Below are 21274 nucleotides of genomic sequence, written 5' to 3'. Positions count from 1 at the left end.
TGATCTTAGTTTCTTTTTCTTAGTTTTCATGACAACGTCATTATCATGGTTCAAGTCCATGACTTGAATATTAAAACAAAGAGAAAACAATTCAATAAGTAAAAAACGAAGAGAACAAATTACCTCAGTATATGAAAACAGGTTGTTGTTACTCCACTTCAAGCAATTTTTTTGAATGCTTGATAAATGGTAGATGGGTGTTTGATAAATAGGATTTTTTAAGGTAAGAGTTAATGGTTTGAGAAATGGTAGATGGATGGTAAAATTTGATCTTTTCTCCATATGGCTTGAGAATAGCTCTCCACTAATACCTTTGCAATTTTTACGAAAAAATGAATACATATTTGCTTCAACCTTCTGCAGTTTTCATGAGAATGGCTTCTTGGAGAAGTTGGCTTCTTTTAATTTGCTTCAATAGTTATCACCAACTTATGTACAAGTTGGCTTGTTACAATGTACAGGCATTAAAGCCCTTATGTGGATTATTAATCCACCAACAACGTCTTGCCTCTTCCACCAACTTATTAAATAAGGAGCAAAAAATGTAGATGGATATTTAATTAATAGTTGATTTTCCACCAACGTATTAATTTGTATCCACCAACTTCCACCAACTTATTAAATCCACCAGCTTGCCTCTTCTCCGAAAATCTATCATTTGCCTCTTATTAATTTTGCGTCAATAAGTTGTTAAAGTATTACAGTAATAAGTTGCCTCTTATTAATTATCCACCATTTGCCTCTTATTAATTATGTGTCTTAATAAGTTGTTAAATCCATCATTCTTTAATTTGTTACAGTAATAAGTTGCTTCAATAATTATTAATCCACCACTATTTGAGGGCAAATGAGTAACTTACACCCTTACACAAATAAGCTTCTTCAAATAAGCTAAAAAATCATTTTCAAATAAGCTTCTTTGAATTAGCTTATACAAGCTAATAAGCATAACCTTAAAAAGCTAAACCAAACACTAAGTTAAGCTTATTTTGTAAAGAGTAAAATGCACGGATAGTCCCTGTGGTTTTGCAAAATAACACCTATAGTCCTCAACTTTTGAAAATTACACTGGTGCTTCTTGTGGTTTGACATTTTGTTACTCGGATAGTCCCTGGAGTGGATGTCCGTTAGTTTTCTCCGTTAAGTGGATGTGAAATGAGAAAATTACCCTTCATCTTCTTCACTCTATAAAAACAAAACAACCCCACCCACCCCCACCTTTCTCTCTGATTGCAACCCTTGTTACATCCCCTGCTCCTTCTACGTTTGTTATCAGCACCAAGTTGAAATATGAGTTTAAAACATAAAACATACCTTCTGTAATGAATAGGATCAATTACAGCTTTGTATTGAACAATTTGCTAAAACAGAGGCTGAGAGATGTCAAAATGGTATTGGGGAGGGTTGCACCAGCCTCCATCATTGTTGGGTAATGCATTGTTTGGTGGTCAGAAGTTGGTTGCAGTGACTACTGTAGAACCAGGGTTAGGAATGGCAATGGGCCGGGCTTGGTCCAGGTATTGGTACTCCCAGGCCCGTACCCGGTTGAAATTCTTTGTCCCGTACCTGGCCCGTTACCCGTCGGGTATCGGGCATACCCGCGGGTATCGGGTATACCCGTTAATTTCATAAAAATACCATTGGGACAAATGTGCAATTTTTACTTTGATGTTTATATAATTTACTATTTTAATGACTATAACAAATGAAATGAAAATATGATTAATAACTTACATATCATATTAAGACCATATATACCAAACTAAATCAAAACGATTACTTAATTAAGTAATTGTATCAGGACTGTAACACCCCGTGTTACGAAAGTCAAAGTCAAGATTGAAGTCAAAGGAAGAAAAGATTGCTAATTGCAATCTGTCACTCCTTGCTAAATTACTGATTTGACTACTTGACTGGTAATCGAATCTTTTATTTTAATCGCTTTAGTTGTATTATGTGGAGTATCTATTAATAATCGAGGTTTAATCGCATATTTTATCGCTTTATCGCTTACCGCATCGCAATCGCATTTGCAACTCGAACTATGCGTTCTGGATATTGTTTTACGTGTGTGTGCTATTTATGTGTTAATTGTGCATGTTTATATATGTTTATGTTTGTGGTGAATAACCGAAACGCAATCGCAACTCTATCGCAATCTAATCGCAAACGCTAAACGCAAGTTATTTATGATGATTGTATGTTAGATATAGTGAGGGTTGGTCAAGTCATTTGTAGTACTATCGCATCGCACGCTCGCTTAAATGCATCGCGAAACCCAACACATGAATCAAAACGTCGAAACGCAACTCTTCGGAGCCACTCGATCGAGTGACCACTCGATCGGATGGTAATCCGATCGAGGTGCATCCTATCTGACACTTACCCTCCTTTCCCTTTTTGGCAACCTATAAATACCCACCTCTCACATCATTTGTGATGTGACAGCTCTCTCACTCGACCAGCTCGCTCAAGGCCTTCTTTCTCTCGATTTCTCGCGATTCTTGTAAGTTTTTAACCTAAATCTTGTACCTCTATGATCTACACACACTTCTTCATCTTTTTCACCTTTGAATCTTAACTTTTAACCGTGAAATCGGTGGATTTGAGGTGTTCTAGGGTGATGTCATCATGGAGTTCTTATGAACTTCAAGATTTGGCTTCATTCCACCAAGAACAACTTAGATCTGAAGGAATTCCACATGAACAAACAATGTATTCGCACAGATCTAAACATTTTTAGAGTTAAAAAGATTGAAAGATGGTTTTCCAACGTTCTTTCAACTCTTTTACACTCAATGCACTCAAAACCGATAGAATCAGAGCTCGTTCTGATCTTCTACTCTTTCCTAGTGAAGTGTTGGTTTGAGATCTGGTTTCTAACAAAGAGACAACCGATTTCGGATTAAACATGAACAAGCCGTCACGAACCAGTTAACCGGTCGAGCTTGGGTGATTCCTGTTCGATCGGGTAACTTGGGTCTTGGTGGAGTTTCTGTTGTTTAGTACGTTGTCAAACCGTCTCGAACAAACCACAAACTTTCAAAATAATCAAGTTCAAGACGATCAGATTCGCAGGGACGGATTGCCGTCCGATCGGATTGCCATCCGATCGAACTGCAATCCGATCAGATTGCACTTGAGGTTCAACACTTAACAATTTTCAACATGTTCAATGTATAGTCAGTTTCTAACGGTTTGCCATCCGATCGAGTGACAATCCTGCTGTGAACTTGTTCTCTAAGAAATACCTCGCCGAACGGATCGCCATCCGATCGAACTGCCTTTCGATCGAACGACCTGAAAGGTAGAAATACTTCTTTGTTTTCAAAATTCTACAACGAAAACTTTAAAGTCATCATACACAAACACATCCTTACCAAACGAATGTCAATCCGACCGAATGGCCATCCGATCGGATGACCATCCAAACGGATTGACATCCGATTGAATGACCAACCGATCGGATTGCCATCCGATCGGATTACCGATCGACACTTGGTCACTTTCCACCGTTTTACGCGTCGTTCTTCGCTTATGCTATCGTTAACTGTTCAGGCTAATCTCTCTCAGCGCTCCCTTCAATCCAAGAGAGTGTTTACTTGTTAAACGCTATCTGTGAGTATACTCGATCCCTTTTTGCTTTACGCACTTTTGGGTTACATACGTTACTTATTCAAATCACAATCGACACACAAACACAATTTATACGCTGACCGTTATTGCATGTTACGTGTTATTCGATGAATGCTTGTATGTTATGTTAACACAGTGATTGTTGCCTGACACCTTAGCAACGATAGTACTATAGTTTGGACTTAGCACCTGTCGTGGACAGAGGTTGTTAAGGGCTTTACTTCACGTGTCCCAGTGGGGATATGTGTTGCGCATTCTACAACTCGCAGTCATGTCTGTGCATATTTCTCTGTCGATAACCTACTAGCTTTCACTTTGCTACGTGTTACATGCTGGTTATGCATAAACTATTTCGAACTCTATTATACTACTAAACTTGTATGCTCACCTTTACACTATGTGTATTGACCTTATTCTAACGTATATGACAGGTGTTTGAGATGCTAGGATGTTGCTTGCTTTCATAGAATCGAGTAGGAGAGTCTAGAAACAAAGACAATTTATTTAAATCTGAGTTGTCGGAACATGTTTTGTTTTGAGAATATCTATGTCTGTAATAATTTGATTACTTGATAGGTTATGGTATGGGACATAATATTAACTATTTGGTAATTTAGTTGTTATGGAATTTCTCTTGACAATCTGTTTCGCTCAATGCCGCGCCCCGATGTTTCCGTCATCGGTTGGGGTGTGACAAGGACCACCTAATTGCATAAACATCCACATAATAAAGGGTGATAGCTTCCATATCCAATATATATGCTCAAAAATAAGTTATTTGTTTACTAAGCACATGCCAAATACATATCCACTTATGACTATAGAGAAAGTAATACGTAATATACTAAGTTTATTTATATGGAAATCTATAACATGATACTTTCGGGTATTATTCGGGTAAATGGGTCGGGTATCACTAAATCCCATACCCGTACCCGATTTTTTAAGCCCATACCCGACCCATACCCATTGGGCTTCGGGTATACCCGGCCTGTATGTTTCGGGTTTCGGGCATACCCGTTGGGCTCAGACTTTTTTGTCATCCCTAACCAGGGTGACACCATTTTGGTTCACCGCACACTTGATTTCAAAGCAAGCTCCACAGCTAATTCCATTGTTGAATAATGCTGTTGTGGTGTAGGTGGGATGTGGTTACTTGTGGTGTAGGTGGGAGGTGGGTGGTGGTTAATGGTGGGGGTTGGGTGGGGTTGTTTTGTTTCTATAGAGTGGAGAAGATGAATGATAATTTTGTCATTTCACATCCGTTTAACGGAGAAAACTAACGGACATCCACTCCAGGGACTATCCGAGTAACAAACTGTCAAACCATATGAAGCACCGATGTAATTTCCAAAAGTTTAAGATTATAGGTGTTATTTTGCAAAACCACAGTAACTATCCGTGCATTTTACTCTTTTGTAAAAGAAAAAAAAAGCTATAAGCTTTGTTAAAAAAGCGAGTCCAAACACACCCTAAGACTGCGGGGTATGGGGCGGGGGTTTGGGCGTGGGTGGGCTGAAAACGCCCAAGCCACCACCCCGGGTGGGCATGGGTTTGGGCGTGGCCCCTTTTTCGTGGGTTTGAAGCCGGGCGTGGGGCGGGCTAGCAAGGTGACATGGCAGGCTATCAATGGCTGTGTCAAGTCATGCCCCCAACCCAAGCTCCCAACTCAAGCCCCACCCCCAACCCAAGCTCCCAACTCAAGCCCCACCATACCCCATGGGCGTAAGTTTTTTTTTCCATTTTTTTCCCATTCCACGTGTCAACAAATGCCCCAACCCATGCCCCAACCCAAGCCCACCATACCCCACAGTCTAAGCAATTGGTTTTCGCAGGAAAGTGCATTTAGTGCATGTTTGGGGTTCCTTATTTTGAAGAAAAAAGTCCTTTTACATGCCCAAAAGTCCTTTTTTTGGGTGTTTGCCTTTCCTTTTTTAGCTCAAAAGTCCTTTTCCAAAGGCAAAAGTCATGTTTTCCTGACTTTTTGTTTCCAAAAGGACTTTTCCAAAAGTTGAAAATAAGTTAAGCCAACATGCCCTTAAACCCCCAAATGGTTTTGTAGGGTTTATTGGCTTCAAAATGGCCTTCTTCTTCATCATCATCATCATCAAAATCACGTTGCTTACAGTGCCATGATTCCACCACCACTTGCTTCAGAAACGGATGGAGACTCCGCAATGGCGAACGCGCTAATCTCTGCTATCGCTGCGCGTAAGCACCACTCTTCTTCTTCTTCTTCTTCTTCATGTTTAGTACTTTAGTGTATACATTTTCATACGGCTGGTATATACATTTCCTCAAAATTTCATACGGGCCGTATAGGATTTTAAACTTATACGGTATGCCATGGAGAAAGCCAAAATGTTTTGTGGCCGTGTAATCTGTTAGTGGCTTGATATTTAGCTCATGTAGTACGGATAGTTATTTGTTATATGTTTACTTGCGTTTGAAGTAACTTGTTCTTGATTTTAAGAGTTCAGCTATCCCAAGTCTTTGATAAAAAAATATATGAATCTAGCATAGCAGGCTAGCAGCTTTATCAGTACAATCAAACCTTACTTTGGTGTTGTTATCAGGAGTGTATATGATGTATCTTAGGGGGCGTTTGGACACATGAGCTAATGACTAAATGAGATGATAAGAAATGTTGAGACAATCTTAGTGGCTGTTTGTTTGCCTCTTAATGACGCTTTTAATGGTTCAACACTTAATGGTTTAGACTGTTTGTTTCACGACCAGATGTCTGAATGGTTCAGACATTTGCATCTGAATAGTTAAGCATTATACTGAGTCTGAATGGTTAAGACCTCTAATCTGAATTGGTCACATATTTGCCTCTGAATAGTTAAGCATTATACTGGCTCTTACTGGTTCAGCACTTAATGGTTCAGACCTCTTACTGGTTCAACACTTAACCATTCAGAAGTTGTCAAACAGCTCCTTAGTGGGGTGTTTGAATGAGACATTTTTTTCGCATGAATACATTGTTTGATTTACCAAAAGTTATATTAATTGGGACTTTTTGTTTCATTTAGTTGCATTTATGAGAATGGGAGATTCTGCGAAACGTTTCATTCAGACGATGATGGTTGGAGAGACTGTCAATCTTGTAGGAAGGTGAACAAGTTCATTATTATGAGCAAATATAATAATGATGTTAAAATATTCTTGTATAAATATATATTTTTTTTCACCATAATATGCAGTTGGTTCATTGTGGATGTGTTGTGTCATTCAATCAATATTTTCTACTGGATCTTGGTGGAGTGATCTGCAGGGATTGTTCAAAGAAAAATCTCATTCTGGTAAGACACGAAATCATTTATTTTTTTTATCTTTTTACTTATTTTTGAAATTGCAGAAATGAAAACTTACGCTATGTATTTTACTCGTATAGGCACGAAATCGGCGGCATGCGCATGAATTTCAAACAGATCCAACAAATTTGCTTGATCTTTCCAAGAAAGTACAGATTGAACCTCACTACAGGCCTGGTGGTATTGGTTCAGGTATTCATTGTATCCTCTAATTTTTTATTTTATTTTAATATTTCATTTACCATTTTAGATGGTTGTTTGGATATACGTTTAACCTGATAATGAAACCTAGCCCCTTTCTCGTTTTGTATATATGTTAGTTGATTAGTTGTTGAACAAAACTTTTTTTTTTCTTTTTTATCATCACTTACCTGTAATGTGTTTCATTTCAGTGACTTTTTATCGAGCGGAACCAGGGGGAAAGATGGCGGTTGGATATAGAAAGGATTCTGTTGTAAACTTACCTCACCAGGTATGACAAACCGAGTGGTTAATCGGGGATCACAAATAATATCTTTGTATATAAGCAGGCCCCAGGTTAGGGGCTGTTTGTTTCAGACTTTCAGCTCTTAATGAGCTCTTAATGGTTCGGACCTCTTACTGGTTCATACTATTTGTTTTGTGAGCAAATGTCTGAACTCTGAATGATTAAGCATATTAAGCATTATTATACCGAGTCTGAATGGTTGAGACCTCTTATCTGAATTGGTCAAACATTTACCTCTGAATGGTTAAGCATTAAGACCTCTTAATGGTACAGAGCTCTTACTAATTCAGCACTTACCCATCTAGAAGTTGCCAACCAGCCCCTAAAGTGAAGTGAAATTTCAAATATCTACCTTTTGATGAGTTTTATCATTGTATTTGGTCAATGTGTCACTTAACACAAATGTCACATTAGCCACTCAACAGAGATATGTTGGGTTTATAAAAATCTGGCCTCAAATCACAAATGCGCTAAATGAGGTTTGACCCCCGTGAATGCGGTCAATGTGGGGTCCGCATAATATGTTGCACCCTACTAGAAACCGTGAGATTTTCCTACAAAAAGGTCGCTATAGTCGCTTGGAGGGCGGAGATGGAAAGACTTCCAACTAAATGTGCACTGATACATCGGAACATTACGGTACAAAATAACCTTTGTGCTCTGTATGGTGATTATGCGGAAACGTGTGAGCACATTTTCGTTTCGTGCCAGCTTTCCCAATCGGTATGGCAGAACATTGCGGACTGGTTAAAAATCCCACCTATATTTGCGTTTGCTATCACTGATCTACTCGATTTACATGGTGTATCGGCGAACGCGAGGAAGAAAAAGAAAGCGCTACATGCTGTTATACTTGTAACATTTTGGTGTCTTTGGAAAATGCGAAACGAGGCGGTTTTTAAACAAGCGAGCCCGAATACCACGAAGATCATGGATGAAATAAAAACAATGGCGTACTTATGGGTCAAAAATCGATCGAAGATGGTGGAACTAACATGGGAGAAATGGTGCCGATTTGAAATCATTGGTTAATCTATGTAATTGTTTGTAGTTTTTTTCTTATTTTGGTGACGATAATCATTTGTAAGTTTGGCGGGTAGCTTCTTGCTACAATTAATAAAATTTTGTCGACCGTTCAAAAAAAAAATTCCAACAAAATATATGCATTGGGAATTCAAACACATTTGCCACAAAATTCATATGCATAAAAAACCCTAATTTAGTGACAACATTCCTATTGACAAAAGACGAATCCTCAGAATGGTCGGAAAATTTCTATAATTTTTTGTGTGAAGAGGTATGGTCCCAATTCCCTGCCTACATGGCAGGGACCACACCACTTTTTGTGCACACAAGGCATCCATGTCACCAGAACCTTCTAGAAGCTTCCAGAAGACACCTAGGCGGTTCACAGCTGACACCAAAGATGCTTTGCCCAACATAAAGGACAACACGTGTCACCATTGACAGAAGGCCACATAGGCCTGCGGCAATCCAGGGAGCAGGGCTGACACGACCAGTACGAGGTATCCAGCACAAGCGAATACAAGGACGCCACGTGTACCACTACACCCTTCGCGACAGAGCAGACCAAGAGGATATTCCCCTTGGTCGGACGGCTGGCGCGCACCCACAGCTGGCACAGCTGCTTCCTCCTCCTTCACCCTCCGGCTATAAATAGGACCCTTCATCATTCAGGTTCAGGATCATGGCTCTCTTTACTCACTCTATACACACACTGTTTTATTCATCTCAGAGCAGTACTTATTCTCACGCCGGAGCCTGGTTAAGAGGGAAAACCCCCTTCCCCCCTCTTAACGAGACTAACGGTGTTTACTGTTTTGCAGATCTCCGGCCTTTGATACGAGCAAGAGAAGAGGTTGAACCCCATAAGTGAAACGACCCTCTTGGTTATCCTTGTGTTAACCATTGTTTCAACATTGGCGCCATCCGCTTTTTTGCAAAACCACTCTCACCTCTTCTTCGCTTCTAGAAAACACTCGTGAAAATGGCAGACCAGAATCATTCACACCCAGCTGACGGAGAAATCTCTTCCTTTGAACTCGTTTCGGATACAGCACACGTCCAACGAGGTCAAAGGAACGAGACCATCCAAGAAGGTCAGCTGAACAACGAGTTTCCATCCATTTTTGGAAGTGCGTCCAGGGCTGCTAGCCAAACCACAACTGGACCCATCTTCCAAACACCAGCAAGAATCATCACTCAAACCACAAACGGGGCTGCTCTCCAACCTCCAATGGGGATATTACACCAAACACCGCCGCCGATGCAGACTGTAAGCCATGGACCAGGCCCTTCTGTGCCATCGGAACAAGCACAACTCAACTATTCTGCACTCTTAGGGCTACCCGAAGGAAAAACTCTGGCTTCCTGGTATGCCGAACAGATGGCGTCTATAAACCTCGTTTATACGCAGCTCAGCGCACAACAAGCCTTGCTCCAAGCACAGGCTAACCAATCAGCATTCGTAACTCCACAACCAAGGTCTCTGAGTACACACACGGCTCAGCAGACAAACGCGTGGAACTTACGACCAGAAAGAGAACCAGTGCAACAGGTCAGAAGACCCAGCATACAAGACACGCGCGATACTTATGCTGAAACAGAGAGCAACTTCGTCCAAACTTCCAATCTACAACGAAGGCCGATCCAAACCCGTTTGGGCGCACGCAACATGAATACAGAATGGGAAGAGGAGGAAGATGACCCAACTTACAAGGCAGAATCCACAGTGTTCAGCAGACTTCCTCCAGAACACGAGGCATACAAACCAACCAAGCGCGCGGGGTACAACCCCAAAGCAGAGCATGATTACACCTTGAGCTATCGTCCTGAGGACATGGCTGAAAATTCAAAATTTATTCCAGAAATCGCGTGCGCGGCCATCGACAAAACGAAGTTACCACACAACGTGGGTAAATACAATGGGTTGACGGACCCAGACGATCACCTCCAGGTGTTTAAAGGTGCAGGAGCAACAGGCGGATGGAACTTACCAACATGGTGCCACCTGTTTGCTCAGACATTCGTTGGCGCGGCGCGCATTTGGTTCGACAACTTACCGGCTGGCAAAATCAAATCATGGGTCGACTTCCGAGAGAAGTTCCTGGCACACTTCTCTCAGCAACGAAGACAAGCCAGAGATCCAGGTGACTGTCTGAACATATGGAGAAAAGACTATGAAAGTTTAGAAGATTTCATTACAAGGTATAACAAAGAATGTCTAGAGATCGGAGACATACCAGAGAAAATGATGCGTGCACACTTCATGCGAGCGGTCAAGTGCGATGATCTGGTTAAAAGAATCAAAGGGCGAGATGGAGGACCCAAAAGACTGGGAAACCTTCATTGAAGCGGCCAAGACCATTGCGCAGACAGATAGGCAACTGACCGGTGACGATCACCGTCAGCGCGCACACAACCATAACGATCGAAACAACAGAAGGGGCAGAAATCAACCCTGGAGGGCTTCTGGGAACAGAGAAAGAAGCCCCCCACGGGACGACGCACGCCATACGATCAATCAGATAGCCCATCGAAAAGAAGTAAAGCGCGAAAATAGAGAAAAGCAGTGGACTCCACTAACCAAAACACCTTCCGAAGTCTTAGCCACAGAGAACCATCAGTTCAAACCACCCTTGCAGATGCGCAACAAAAGGGGTCAGGACCCAAATCTCTTCTGTGAATTCCACAAAGATACGGGCCACTTGACCGATGATTGCTTTAGCTTAAAGCAAGAAATCGAAAGAGCTCTAAGAGACGGAAAGCTCGGTCACTTAGTCAAAGGAGGAAAGCGCGATTACCGCCAGATACAACGAAGAGATGAAGGTCCAGACAACAAGAAGCTCAGAAAGCTAGAAACTCATATGGTGCAAGGAGGTCCACGGCGACCAGGAAAAAACTACAACAAACGCGCGCAGGATGATTCATGGCGCGAGAAGCAAGTAGTGTTCCCAGTTGTCAGGGGAGGTCCAAGAGAAAAACGGCCAATAGTCATCCCAGGGGTGATCGGCCACTACCAAACAGATTACATCTTTATTGATCCCGGGAGCACCGCAGACATCATATATGAACAGTGCTTCAATCAATTCGACCAAGAGGATAAGGCGCGCCTAGAACCAGTCGATTACCCACTAACTGGTTTCTGCAATGAGGCCGTCTTTCCCCTAGGACAAATATCTTTCCCAGTATTGCTTTCTGATGGGAGAAATTCAAGAACCGTAGAAGTCACATTCATGGTGCTACCGGCACATTCAAGACATGACATCCTCTTAGGACGAGAATCGCAAGGAGATTTCAGCATGATCTGTTCCGCACCACATTCTGCCATAGGCTTTCCAACCGAAACAGGCATTGCGTTGATATACGCAAGCAAGGAAGTGCTAGCAACAGATGAAATCAGGCCGGCAAAAGCAAGCAAGCCCGCACCGTGCAAAGAGGCAGAAAAATGGGTATTGAATAGCGCGTACCCAGAACAAACAGTCACTCTGGGACCCGCAATGTCTGATCTAACGCGTGCGGCGCTAAAGAAATTACTGCATGACAACATCGACGTGTTCGCCTGGACACCGGCTGATATGGTTGGTGTTCCACGGCATATAGCGGAACACCGGCTAAATGTCTCAGAGGATGCAAAGCCAGTAGTGCATGCTAAACGACATCTGGGAGACATCAAACACGATGCAATGAAAGAACAAGTGTTAGAACTGCTAAACGCAGGAATCATCAGGGAAGTCCGGTACCAAACGTGGGTAGCAAGCCCAGTAATGGTAAAGAAACCGAATGGTAGTTGGAGAATGTGTGTCGACTACAAGGATCTGAACAAAGCATGTCCCCGTGACTGCTATGCCTTGCCAGACATAGACGAGAAAATAGATTCTTTGGCAACGTTTCGGTGGAAATGTTTTCTGGATTGCTACAAAGGATACCACCAGGTCCAGATGGCTGTTCAAGACGAGGATAAAACCGCATTCCGCACGCCAACGGGGCTATATTGCTACACCAAGATGTCGTTCGGCTTAAAGAATGCAGGTGCTACGTATCAACGGTTGATGAACGAAACATTCAGTGACGCCATCGGTAAATACATAGAGGTATACATGGATGATCTGGTAATCATGAGCAAGGAGGAGAGCGCGATGCTGGCAAATATTCAGAAAACCTTCAACACGCTGCGCAGCGTGAGCATCAAACTGAATCCAGCAAAGTGCTCATTCGGAACGGAGGAAGGAAAGTTTTTGGGCTTCATAGTCACTAAAGATGGTTTTAAGGTGAACCCAGAAAAGGTCCAGGCCATAGAGAGGATGCCTTCACCAGCAAACGTCAAAGACATGCAAAAGCTCGCAGGACGATTGGCAGCACTCAATCGATTCCTAGCCAACCACGCAGCAAAATCCTTCCCATTCATCAAGACCTTACGCAACTGCATGAAGAAAAACCAATTCCAATGGACTCCGGAAGCAGAAAGTGCGTTCCGCGAGATGAAAGACTGTCTCATCAAGCTGCCAACTCTAACCGCACCAAACAAAGGAGAGCCTTTGGTCTTGTACCTCTCAGCTTCCGACAGGGCCGTCGGAGCCGTATTACTGGTCGATCGACAAGGTGTCCAAACACCTGTGTATTACGTGTCCAGAACCTTAACCGACCCAGAAACCAGATACGCAATCATGGAAAAGCTTGTCCTTGCATTGATTCACGCGTCAAGAAGGCTGCGCCGATATTTCGCCAATCACGTCATTCACGTGTTAACAAATTACAATATTGGGAATATCCTAGCAAGGCCGGAAATATCAGGAAGGTTGGCCAAATGGGCGATAGAGCTAGGGGGACACAACGTAGTCTTCAGACCACGACCGTCGATCAAAGGCCAAGTTTTGGCAGACTTCATGACGGAAGTCCCGGATGACAAAGACAGAGAATGTAAGGCGATGGAGAAAGCGGAGAAAAAACAAACCGAAGAGCCATGGCTGCTGTATACAGACGGTGCATCCAACGAAGATGGGGCAGGCGCGGGGCTACGGCTAGTAAGCCCTGACAAACACGAGTTCACTTACGCCATACGCCTAGACTTCAAGAGCACAAATAACGAGGCAGAGTACGAAGCCTTTCTGGCCGGCTTGCGTTTGGCAATCAAAATGGGAGTCCGACACATTGAGGCACATGTGGACTCCATGTTAGTAGCAGGCCAAATCAATGGTCAATACGAAGCCAAGGGCGACATAATGGCACTCTATCTCAACCAAGCAAAGACGTTGCTGCAAACCTTCTATTCTTACAAGGTGCACCACATAAACCGCAGCGAAAACAAGCCGGCAGACGCCTTAAGCAAGCTTGCGTCGACAAGTTTCCAGCACCTAGCCAAAGACGTACGCATAGAAGTTTTAAGCAACCCGTCTGTTCCACTCAGAGAAGTCAGCGTCATCCAAACAGGAACCACGTCCTGGATGACACCCATAATCATGTACTTACAGTCCGGGATACTTCCAGAAAATAAAGCTGAGGCGCGGAAAATCCAGTATAAATCAGAACATTATCAGATGGCAGACGGGATACTGTACCGAAAGTCATATCTCGGCCCGCTGCTAAGATGTGTTGACGCCGACGACGCAAATTATCTGATCCGGGAAGTACATGAAGGCATCTGCGGCATCCACGCCGGGCCGCGCATGGTAGTGGCAAAAGTAATGAACGCCGGTTACTACTGGCCCGGAATGCACCTCGATGCCGTGAAGGAATTAAGAAAGTGCAGCGGCTGCCAACGGCATGCACCAAAAACCATGCGTCCAAAAAACGAGTTGGTGCCAGTAACAACCGCATGGCCCTTTCAGCAATGGGGCATAGACATGGTGGGCCCTTTCCCAGAAGCTCCGGGGGCAGTCAAGTTCATCATCGTCGCGGTCGATTACTTCACCAAGTGGGTGGAAACAAAAGCACTTGCGTCAACCACATCGGCAGTCGTTAAACGATTCATCTGGGAACAAATCATATGCCGGTTCGGCCTGCCACTCCGAATCATCACCGACAATGGTACAAACTTTGCAGCAGATGATCTCGAACGATGGTTCAAGGAACTAAACATTGAACATACCTTCTCGTCGGTCGCACATCCGCAAGGGAATGGTCAAGTTGAAGCGGTCAACAAGAGCATCGTCGATGGCATCAAAGCAAGGCTCGGTGAAAAAAGACGAGGGTGGGTCGATGAGCTACCAAGCATATTATGGGCCCATAGAACAACGCCCAAAACAAGCAATGGAGAAACACCTTTCAGCTTGGTCTATGGGTCCGAGGCTGTGATCCCAGCAGAAATCGGGCTTCCATCTCCAAAAATGCTCTCCATGAATCTGATCAACAACGAAGAAGAAAGGAGGATCGACCTGGACCTCCTAGAAGAACGAAGGGAGATGGCTGCAATCAATGAAGCCAAATACAAATCAAAGCTTGAAAAGTATTACAACTCCCGAGTCCGGATCTGCACCTTCAACCCAGGCGATTATGTCTTAAGGGACAATGAAGCGTCCAACGCAGAAAAACCAGGGAAACTGGCTCCCAAATGGGAAGGCCCATACATCATTGATGAGGTCCTCGGCAAGGGAGCATACAAGCTACGCACCATGAACGACAAAGAGGTTCCACGAACCTGGAATGCCCAACAGTTACGAAAATGCTACATATAAACATGTAATCGTATAGGGCGAATCGCCGACACATTTACTTAATACAAGAAGTGTTTGGCTACCTTTATTTCATGCAAATTTTTTGTCACAACTGCATTTATTACTTCGGGCGTACACGAAAACATCAATGGCTCGACCATAGGAAACGTTGTAGACCTCCAAGGCTCGTCACAACCAAGTGAACAGCCGGGTCAGAAACACAACCAAAGCCTACAAAACGCCAAAAAACATAACTTCGTGCCCACATAAACACGAAAATATCGATAGCAAGGCAACTAAACATTGTAATGCTCCCAAGGCTGTGATCCCAGCTGAGCTCACACAATAACCTGCAACTCAATCACTTCGTACGTCACATGCAAGCGCGCATACTTAAACGACAGAATAAAAAACGTTGTAGTAACACAACATCACCTGTCAGCGCCATCATTCATTCGTGACACCTAATCAAAGTAATTAAACATGCACATATTATGACGATTTCAAAATTTGCATAACCATAATCAAAGTAACACCATATCTGTCGAATACATAACACCACAGGTAAGAAATTTCAAATTGTCTCAAAAACAATCATTACAAACCCATTCAGGGCCATACACGGCACGCAGGCCGGAAGCAACCTATCAAGTATGGCTGGAGCCAGCACCTCCAGCAGCATCATCGCCTTCTTCTCCTAAGGCTTTTTTCAACAAAGCCACCCCATTCGCTTTATGAGCCAACTTACCAGCGGCTCGAACAACAGCAAAATCCAGCATCGAAAATTCTCGGCGCTTAGCAGCATAAGCACCCTCACAATCCTCTTTAAACAACTCAAAGTGGTAATCCTTCTCATTGTTTACAGCAGCACACCTGCCTTCAGCATACCCATTCTTGCGGCCACTATTATAGCCTGCCCCACCCAACTCAAACATGTAGCGGGCAAGCTCAGGAGAATGCAAGATACGATCAGCAAGCTGCATGAAAAACAAGGTCGAGAAAGATAGCAGAAATAAATACACAAAAGTAAAAATAAAAAGGAAGACAACAACAGAGCAAGCAAAGAACATTACCAATGGAACGCCACGGGATAGCAACCACCTACTATCAGCTGAGGCTTCCTCAGCAAGTAGCTCAGACGCACGGCACTCAGCCGTCTTCTCATCAAGAAGACGCTGAGCAGCCTCACATTCCGAAGCCTTCTCCTGCACAAGAAGCTCCAGCTTATCGATCCGCGCAACATACTACTTCTCCTTCTTCTCCGCAGCAAGACGCGCCTGATGAGCCTCTTCAGCAAGGGCCGTCTTCTCACCAGACAGCCGCACAATAGCATCACGCTGCGACTGCATCTCCGTATTCGTACGAGCACATGCGGATTCCCAATCCTTTTGTTTTTGCTCATTCAACTGCTTTTGCTCATTCAACTGCTTTTGCTCTTCGAGCTTCCGTTCAGCCTCAGTAACCCGCCATTGCAAACCTTTTTGCTCTGCGTTAAATTTTTCTTTCTCTTCAGAAAACGCCTTCTTAGCCTCTTCAAATGCCATAGTTTCTTCTCCCATAGATCGCCATTCGCGAAGAATCTCCTGAGAAGTGGCAAAGAAGTTAACCCCAGCCGTAACATGATCATCTATAAGAGCAAAGCGGCTGCGGTTTTTCTGAAACATTCTCTCGGCAGGAGGAAGGGATAAAGAGAAAAACTCCTGACAATTCTGCAAGTCAGTCATGCGAGAACCCTGAGTAAGGCTCCAACGAGGAACATGAGGCATATCATCGCAAGCCGGATTGCCCCATGAATCATCAGGAACACGTTCAAAGTGCGAGTCCCGCACGGTGCCAGAAGTAGCCCCACCCCCACCAGGAGGACGTTTTGTGTAAATGGTTTGTTGCGGAGTAGTCTCACTAGACTCCATCTCCACCTCAACACCTTTACCCTTATCGACTCCAGCAACATCACCTCCGGCACCGTCACCTCCAGCAGCGTCACCTCCCTCAAAAATACCTTCAAAAAGCCCTTCACCGCCCCTCACAGTGGCATCAGCACCATCTCGAGGAGGAGTCAAGCCAACAGTCCTCGAAGGAGGAGAAGTAGGTGGAGTAATCTGAGAAATATCCACCGGCCGCGGCTTCTTGCTAGTGTTGGTTGCTGCCATAAAACTACAATTAATAAAAAGAACCAAAGAAAAGATACCAGAAACATACACGGAAACTCAGTTACCAGGGCGGGGAGCAGAGGCAGCAAATATCTCCTCCAACAAGTTCCCTCGACCCCCACTAAACACACCCAAATCAACTTCAGATTCAGAAGGGGCTGGGGGGGCATCCTTTTGAACCTTAGCCCTCTTGGCCGCAAGAAGGGCAGCAGCTTGTTCATCAAGATGACGCTTATGATCATCAAGAGGAAATTCTTCATATGCTCAGTCAAAGTGGCCTTATCATCAGGATCTGACCCCTGACGCACCTCCCCAGGTCCTAGGCCAGACAATGTATCAGACACTACCACATAATCTAGATATGGAAGAGTAGAAGGTTGCTTACGAGAAGATCCAGCAGCTCCGCTTTCTTTCTTCTCTTCCCTCTTTCTAGACCTATCGGTCCGTGCCTTCTTTCTCGTCTCCAACTGGGAAGACGGATCAACAGAGGCTTCCGCATCATCATCATCCTCAACAAATTCATGTACCGGCTCAGCAACACCACCAGGCGCGGTACCTGCACGCGCGGAATGAGACATTAGATCTTCAACATCCCGGTCAGAACTTCCACTAGAAAGGATAACGACTTCCTCTCGACCGGAGTCGACAAAGTCATCCCAATCATCCTCACCAAGAACTTCATTCGCGTATCTGCTCAAACTAGCGTCGGTGGGATGCAGGAAACGGTCCCGTATCTGTTCCAACCACGTTGGATTCCCATCAGCCTGGATAGCCTCAACCATGGCACCCGCTGATTTAGGGTCCAAGGCATTTAACAAACTGTAACCAACTGCAAAATGGCAACAAAATAAGGACACATAGTAAACATAGAGGGAAATAACCAAAGGGTAAGACACGAAAGAACAATACATTTGCCTTTATGGCTATACGCAGGCTGACCCAGCGGATGTTTGGGCACCCACAGTAAACTCATCCCTGCACCAACCAAAGCCATCTCATCCAGTTGAGAAATCGCAGTCGGCTTAGCAGTTATCTTCCCATACCATTCTTGAGCAGCATAATCTGGCAACACATCCACTTTAGGGACCCCTTGACCCACCTGCCTATATGACATATCCGTCGGAATCACACCACGACGAATGTAAAAAAACTTTTGTTTCCAATCATGAATGCCCTTTATCGGCACTGAACACACCTGAGCAACTCCCATCCTAGCCTGAAAAGAGTAGAACCCGCTGGAATACGAAACGCTGTAGATAGCGTTGAACATCTCAAACGTAGGCTCAACACGGTACGACCTACAGACAAATTCGAAATAGGTAATCCGAGGGAGCCCAATCGCATTTATCTGAGAAATATGGAGCCCATAACCCCTCAAAACATCAGCAGTGAACTTCGTAATCGGCAACCTAAAATTACCTTCCCGGAAAAAAGCAGCGTACAACGTGATAAAACCAGGAGGGGCATCCAATGCAGTAGATCCAGAAGGAGGGTATCGAGCCCCCCACTCAGGACGAAAGTTATGCCCCCTCACAAGCATCTGGAATTCCTCCTCCTTCCAGTTAATCACAGCCTGGTCTGGACCAGGAGGAGCCCTACCTCTATGCTTCCTTTTCTTCTGAGTTGGATTCTTATCAGCCATGATAAGGGTCAAGAAGAAGATGATTTGAAAATGTGAAAGATAGAACAAACGAGAAGAAGATAGAGAGAAATCGCACTTAGAATTCGAAAGTGAGGGAAGAAAGAGATAACCACCCCATATTTATACCCATCGCATTTAATGCGATGGGTAGTGGGACGTCAGGGAACAGAAAAAGTGCCCAATAGATGACTGACACGTCACAGGAGAGAGAAGACGTCGGCTCGTTTTTCGGGAAGCATGGGCGACAGGGTCTGCTGATGTGACAGAAAGTCACTGCAAAAGCAACTGTTCGCCTCCGAAAAGACAGGGACGTCAGACGGTCACACCAAACACTTCCCCATAACCACCAAACTTCCAACAGAAGGAAACATAAGAGAGCCAAAACCCATGCGGCATGCGTCCATTTGGCTCACTTTTTCAAGAGAATCAAAACCCGTGCGGCATGCGTCCATTTGGCTCATTACTTTCAAAGAGCCAAAACCCATGCGGCATGCGTCCATTTGGCTCACTTTTTCAAAAGAGTCAAAACCCATGCGGCATGCGTCCATTTGGCTCATTACTTTCAAAGAGCCAAAACCCATGCGGCATGCGTCCATTTGGCTCATTTTTCCAAAAGGCCAAAACCCATGCAGCATGCGTCCATTTGGCTCACTTTTTCAAAAGAGTCAAAACCCATGCGGCATGCGTCCATTTGGCTCATTTTTTCAAAAGGCCAAAACCCATGCGGCACGCGTCCACTTGGCTCACTTTATATTCACCAACTTCAACGCGATGCATAGAAATCACAACTCTCATAAGTCCAGAATCCCTCCTAGACGATCAACTCAACTAGAAGGCACACTGGACTGGGGGGACTTGAAGAGGTATGGTCCCAATTCCCTGCCTACATGGCAGGGACCACACCACTTTTTGTGCACACAAGGCATCCATGTCACCAGAACCTTCTAAAAGCTTCCAGAAGACACCTAGGCGGTTCACAGCTGACACCAAAGATGCTTTGCCCAACATAAAGGACAACACGTGTCACCATTGACAGAAGGCCACATAGGCCTGCGGCAATCCAGGGAGCAGGGCTGACACGACCAGTACGAGGTATCCAGCACAAGCGAATACAAGGACGCCACGTGTACCACTACACCCTTCGCGACAGAGCAGACCAAGAGGATATTCCCCTTGGTCGGACGGCTGGCGCGCACCCACAGCTGGCACAGCTGCTTCCTCCTTCTTCACCCTCCGGCTATAAATAGGACCCTTCATCATTCAGGTTCAGGATCTTGGCTCTCTTTACTCACTCTATACACACACTGTTTTATTCATCTCAGAGCAGTACTTATTCTCACGCCGGAGCCTGGTTAAGAGGGAAAACCCCCTTCCCCCCTCTTAACGAGACTAACGGTGTTTACTGTTTTGCAGATCTCCGGCCTTTGATACGAGCAAGAGAAGAGGTTGAACCCCATAAGTGAAACGACCCTCTTGGTTATCCTTGTGTTAACCATTGTTTCAACATCGTGAATCCAAGTAACAGAGTTTCTTTAACACTATTATAAGATTCCTCGGAAATTTCCAACACAATTCCAACCCAACTTTTTCAAATGATTTTATCTTATGTTTAATCGGAAATTTCTCCCACAATTTTTATTTACCGATAATTATTATTGCTGTGTGTGAAAGAGAAAGAGAGAGAGAGAGAGAGATTGTTTGCTCACTTATGAAGTATGTACTCTAAGTTCACTACTTACAGATTGTTTAATTACCAACTATTATGTATCTTTTAACAATTTTTTAGTTCGCGGAATTGCAATCCCAAGTGGAAAGGCTGCATGCTAAACTTGACACAATGCAACAACAAAGGGATGCTAAGCTTGACACAATGCGACAACAAAGGGATGCTGAGCTTGACACGATGCGACAACAAAGGGAAACGTTGCAAAAAGAAATAACCATGTTTGTGACACAGTTTGATAATCTTCCGGGTAATCCACGAAATGCGTCATAGTTTGTTGTTTTCAACACTTGGGCTTATCTATGTAAATTTTGTAGTTCAGAAGTATGTTAAAAATGGTGTTGTAATTGATAATTTTTAGATTTATTTATTGTCTTTGTGGTTGAATTTGTAAACAGATATGATGATAATTATGTTTGATTTTTTCTGCATTTTTTAGCAGAAATAATCTGGATTTTTTTCTTTGTTTTTCTTTAAACCATTTGCAAATGCATAGCAAACTAAAAAAAAGCGTTGGAAATGCGTAGGAAAACATGTGTCTGTAATGCGTAGCAAAATAATTAGAAAAAAAAGGATGGTTGGAAAAATGTAGCAAAACTTAGATCAGAAATTCGAAAAAACTGTTGGAAATGTGTAGTAAAACTAA

The 21274-nt window shown here is 43.8% G+C and overlaps 1 protein-coding gene across 1 annotated transcript; it reads left to right on the top strand.

The window, feature by feature from the left end:
- The first annotated feature begins 1380 nt into the window (after nucleotides 1–1380).
- On the top strand, nucleotides 1381–21028 carry LOC110870534. The gene is made up of 8 exons (XM_022119714.1): nucleotides 1381–1517; nucleotides 4778–4838; nucleotides 5699–5847; nucleotides 6672–6753; nucleotides 6843–6941; nucleotides 7034–7145; nucleotides 7346–7425; nucleotides 20692–21028. Exons 1-8 carry the CDS (start codon nucleotides 1381–1383, stop codon nucleotides 20899–20901), a joined length of 930 nt encoding a protein of 309 aa, XP_021975406.1. The 3' UTR covers nucleotides 20902–21028.
- The last annotated feature ends 246 nt before the right edge of the window (nucleotides 21029–21274 follow it).

Source organism: Helianthus annuus, chromosome 8 (assembly GCF_002127325.2).
Source record: "Helianthus annuus cultivar XRQ/B chromosome 8, HanXRQr2.0-SUNRISE, whole genome shotgun sequence".
Classification (NCBI taxonomy): Eukaryota; Viridiplantae; Streptophyta; class Magnoliopsida; order Asterales; family Asteraceae; genus Helianthus; species Helianthus annuus.
This window is presented reverse-complemented; position numbering and strand designations above follow the sequence as displayed.

Excerpts from the sequence above, each read along its gene's own strand:
- LOC110870534 (XM_022119714.1), top strand. The coding sequence starts at position 1,381 with ATGTCAAAATGGTATTGGGGAGGGTTGCACCAGCCTCCATCATTGTTG. Across the intron at positions 4,839-5,698 it reads TGGTTAATGGTGGGGGTTGG|GGTTTATTGGCTTCAAAATG; the intron begins GTGGGGTTGTTT and ends ATGGTTTTGTAG. Across the intron at positions 6,942-7,033 it reads CAAAGAAAAATCTCATTCTG|GCACGAAATCGGCGGCATGC; the intron begins GTAAGACACGAA and ends TTACTCGTATAG.